The sequence below is a fragment of the Mchenga conophoros genome, linkage group LG20, assembly GCF_057382185.1.
Source record: "Mchenga conophoros isolate Kocher_MC1m ecotype Shallow Benthic linkage group LG20, M_conophoros_male_GT1.1, whole genome shotgun sequence".
Classification (NCBI taxonomy): Eukaryota; Metazoa; Chordata; class Actinopteri; order Cichliformes; family Cichlidae; genus Mchenga; species Mchenga conophoros.
The window spans coordinates 10,229,394-10,233,996 of record NC_140545.1 but is presented as its reverse complement, the minus strand read 5'-3'; the positions used below and the strand labels follow the sequence as shown (position 1 = coordinate 10,233,996).

Sequence of the window (4,603 nt, the reverse complement as noted above, 5' to 3'; positions counted from 1 at the left end):
AAGCCCGGAAACTTACTTTAAAACTAAATATGTTTCTAAATACTTTAAAACTAAATATGTTCCCTAAAACGGTGACAGAGCTACAGACCCATGACAGCCTTACACAGGTAGCCAGCAGCTATGACCAGCACTACTTGTGCAGTTAATAAAAGGACAGGTAATGTTTGTCGCGCTGTTGCACACACAGCACGCTCGTTTGTTTCAATTCATCAGTTGCAACAAGACAGCTTACCAACGTGTACGTAATAAGCTAATACTCCTGGGTGCTATACACTACAGTTTACGCTGTACACCTACTTACTGGTTTTGTCGCATCAGTCTGTCTCTGAGTTAACTTGTGTTTCTCCTACAGCTCCGGACCGCTAAAAATGCGCGTGCTCTTTGTGAGCTCGTTCCCGTCTCGTAACTAGCGCGTTCTGCCGTCAAGGGCGATCATTGGTTAAATGTGATCATGTGACTGATGCAAGCCAGATCCTTTTATTTAGCAAAACTGTGATTAATAGTTAAATATTATTGTTGAGGGGCACAGACAGGACTCCGCACGCACACACACATAAAAAAAATAATAATTTTTTTTAAAAAGTTGCCCTATCAAAAGGGCACCTTGGGCACCCATCAGGAAAGGGGCGGGTGCTCAAGCCTCTCTAGCCCCCCCCCCCTTCCCTGCACGTGCCTGCTTTGAGGTAGGAGCCAAAAAGGGTGTAGTTTGTGTGTGTGAGCACCCGTATCCATGGGATACTCTGACCGCAGAGCGAAGAATGACATGAGTTGTGAACAAATTTATTCGTAGGATGTTACAGCTCTAAAGGTAGGCAAGGTGCTGTTATTTTTTTTTTCTAGAACTGGATATTAAAAAACACCATGCAAAAGAAGAAGAAGAAAGAACTGGAAAGCGAACTGTCCTCCTGAACACGCTATTGTATTTTAACCATTCCACAAAGATTAAACCTGGCTAAATTATAAGGTTTGGTTACCATTTACTGTTTTGGCAACCCTAAAAACCATCTTTTATGTTCATTTACTGAAGCATAATAAATGTTTTTGTTTGTCAGATGATCGTAAATAATAATAGATTGTGAGGAATGTGTGTGAAATGCCATACTGCCTTAACTCAGGCCAGAATCCATATGTTTGTGTTCTCAATCACTCCTGAAAATTCCATTTTCTGAGCCATGAAAAAAAATTGTTGTGGGATTTTCACCTTGGACTTTGATTTTGATGCAACCCCCATAGAGTACCATTTCTAAAATAAGTCACACATTAACCTCCTTGACTGCCAGACCAATCAGCTTCAGTTATGACAGCTGTAAAGCTGCATCTTTAGGTTTTATCTTTATGAGTTTTGAAACACTGTGGCTTTCTTGCAGATTTGAAACTGTAAAAGTCATGCCTCTCTTGGAATTTTTAGCTGGGAGCATTTCAGGTAGGAAAATCCTGTTTTTAAGAGAACAACAGAAAATGTAACACAGAGCAGTAATTGTCTGATTGTGGAGAAATAAAATGTTGTTGTTGGTTGTTGTAGGTGCACTGGGAATTGCAGTAGGACATCCGTTAGACACTGTGAAGGTTGCATGACACTTTGAAACCAATAAATATGACTTAATGCACAAATTGTTTCTTATTTTTTATTTTACATCTCTTCTTACATTTGTAGGTACGTCTCCAAGCCCAGTCAGTGTATAAAGGGATATTTCACTGTGTGATTAAAACATACTCTCATGAAGGGGTGGGTACCACATTTTTCCTACATTGTTTTGCAAGAAATACTGACGTGAAGTAGTGTAATGCTCCACTGGGATAAGACAGCACTGATCCTTTATGCTTTAATCACATCAGCTCCATGGATTCTTTAAGGGCATGGCATTTCCTGTGCTGACCACTGGCATCACCAACTCCGTTGTCTTTGGCTGTTACAGTAATGCTTTAGGTTACCTCACTAAGTCTCAGCGCAGTCGAGGCAAACCGGCCTCTGCTGCACAGGTCTTCACTGCTGGCTGCTTCTCAGGCCTGGTGCAGGTAAGATCACCTGATGTTCTGTGGTTGCACATGTCACTGCCATGCAACTGTGTATGCACAAAGCTTCATCTGTTAGAGCTGCAGGAGACCACACACGTTGCAAAAATCACTGCTCACACCAACATTCTAGCTGCAAGCCACGAGATACAAACATACCTACAGAAGAATCTCAACCAAGTCCGTTTGAAGTACTTTATCAGCCATTACTGCATCAGTGTGACTGCATTAGGACAGACTTTGGCGCTCACAAGCACCTACCACCAGCTTGGGAGTATTTTCCTTTGCTGAGGCATGCGCTGTGCAGCAATTTGAAACAGTTGCAGTTGCGGTATTTGTCCACCAGGTGGCTCCAACTATTCACAAAGCACATCAATTTTGTGGAAATTCATTAAGCTATTTTCTAACTCTGTTACACAGAGAACAAAAGAAAAAACAAACAAATAGACAAAAACTGTATTAAACAATTAAAGCTGGTGCTCTTGCCAAAGTAAATGCTGAAACAACAGGATTATCACTGCTTTCACAGAAATTCAGGTTTTCTTCATGCAATGTTACATCTGACCACAAGGGGGCCTCCGAGTGTTCACTGACTGCAGCTCAGAACCAGATAAGAGATTTAAGGAAATTAAAAACCAGCTCATGTTTCATAACTGAGATTTATTTACACTGCAGATCATGACTCGGCTTTACGCTACTTTAATCTTTGGGGCAATCTGTTTTCAGGTGTCGGTTTCTGCACCCATTGACCTGGTCAAGGTGCGTCTTCAGGGTCAATCGACGTCAACACGATATCGCGGACCCGTGCACTGCGTCGCTGTCATCGTGAGGGAGGAGGGGCTCAGGGGTCTGTACAGAGGAGGCCTGGCCCTCACTCTGAGGGACGTCCCCTGCTATGGGCTCTACTTCTTACCTTACGAGGTCACTCGTAAGGTTCTCACTCAAGATGGCAAAGAGCCAGGTCACAATCATAACATAATACTGGATATCATAGTGGGATAGTTTCTTGTATTCTGACAGATTTTAAAAGGACTTCATCTCACAAAAGCTGCTCAACTGGAATTAGTCATTTAAATCTTTAAGGCTTTCAGTTTGTAGCGCATGAATCCAGTAATGAGGTGAACACACATGATGAAGCTGAATATAAATATCTAGTTACTCATGAAAATTCATCTTTATTTCTTAAGTTACTTTTATGTTCAGGGATCCTGATTTTAAGGTCTCATTAAAATCTTCCCTGCACACATTAACCCACATGGATATTTTACTATATCAACCTCATATTTGGCTCTACGAGAGAGTCTGCTTTGAAAACCGTTGGCACATTTTTTGGCAAATAGTTTAATGAAAACTATTCGTTTAGAAAACTCCTCAGTATTGTCTTAGTTCTGCCTCTCTGTCCTCAGGCACCTTTGTGATATTGGTGGCAGGTGGATTCGCAGGTGTGGTGACCTGGTCCTTCGCCACGCCCATGGACGTCGTGAAAGCTCGGCTCCAGATGTCGGGGGCCGGCGGGCGGGAGTACGGCGGCGTCCTGCACTGCATGAGAGTGAGCGTGAGGGAAGAAGGAGTGAGGGTGTTTTTCAAAGGCCTCCTGCTGAACAGCCTGAGAGCATTTCCGGTCAACGCTGTCACATTCCTCAGCTACGAGAGCCTGATGAAGATTTTTTATCCACCACGAGCCAGTCACTCTTCACAGTAAAGGGATGGAGACACTGACTTCAAGGATAAAATATCTTTGAGACGATTTCAGTATAAAGAGTGTTCTCAGTTACTAAATGCTGTTTTTAAACTGCCTGTAGAATAAGTCAAAGCATCAGAAACCTGGGAACACTTTAAATTCAACCTACTGGTGAGGAAAGATTAGCTGCTGCCAGTGAGCCTCCTGCTACACGAGTATACACACTTTAGATCAAAACTGCTACAGTCAACATTTCTGCATTAACAGCATATCACAATAAAAGTGATGACTTGAAATGACTCCATAAAAAAGACCTTTTGAGTTTGTTTTTTGGGTGAGTGACAGATGTTGTATAAAACGTTGAGTCCACAAGTACAGTGCTTCAAGGATTGGCCCGAGAGCAGAAAAGGCTATGGCAAGAAAAGTAAATATTGGCGAGGAAAGATTTAATTATTACTTTAGGAGACGATGCTTTAGTGCTCTGTCAACATATTTCTCAGTGTTAAAATAACTATCAAGAAGAAATCTTGTGCACACGTGCAAAAAGTGGATACACTTTACATACCGGAAACATATCGATTGGGCAACGACCTGGAAACTCTAAGGGATTTTGTTCCAGATTGATGTGATAGCATCACGCACCTGCACATCCCTGATTTCAATCTCCCGTTTCCCCACATCTCAAAGGTGCTCTGTTGGATTGAGATCTGGTAACTATGGAGACCATTTAAGTGCAGTGAACTCATCATTGTGTTTAAGAAACCAGTTTGAGACTGTGATATTGCTTTATCCTGCTGGAAGCAACCATCAAAAGAAGGGTACGCTGTGGTCATAAAGGGATGGACATGGTCAGCAATACTCAAGCTTCTGTGTTCATGCCTAATTCTGGATCTGTCATCCGAATGTTGC

General features: G+C 42.2%; 1 protein-coding gene across 1 annotated transcript; it reads left to right on the top strand.

The window, feature by feature from the left end:
* The first annotated feature begins 683 nt into the window (after nucleotides 1–683).
* On the top strand, nucleotides 684–4,016 carry slc25a45 (solute carrier family 25 member 45). Its single transcript, XM_085259378.1, has 7 exons — nucleotides 684–808; nucleotides 1,368–1,423; nucleotides 1,523–1,566; nucleotides 1,655–1,726; nucleotides 1,837–2,016; nucleotides 2,740–2,974; nucleotides 3,420–4,016. Exons 2-7 carry the CDS (start codon nucleotides 1,387–1,389, stop codon nucleotides 3,713–3,715), a joined length of 864 nt encoding a protein of 287 aa, XP_085115504.1. The 5' UTR covers nucleotides 684–808; nucleotides 1,368–1,386; the 3' UTR covers nucleotides 3,716–4,016.
* The last annotated feature ends 587 nt before the right edge of the window (nucleotides 4,017–4,603 follow it).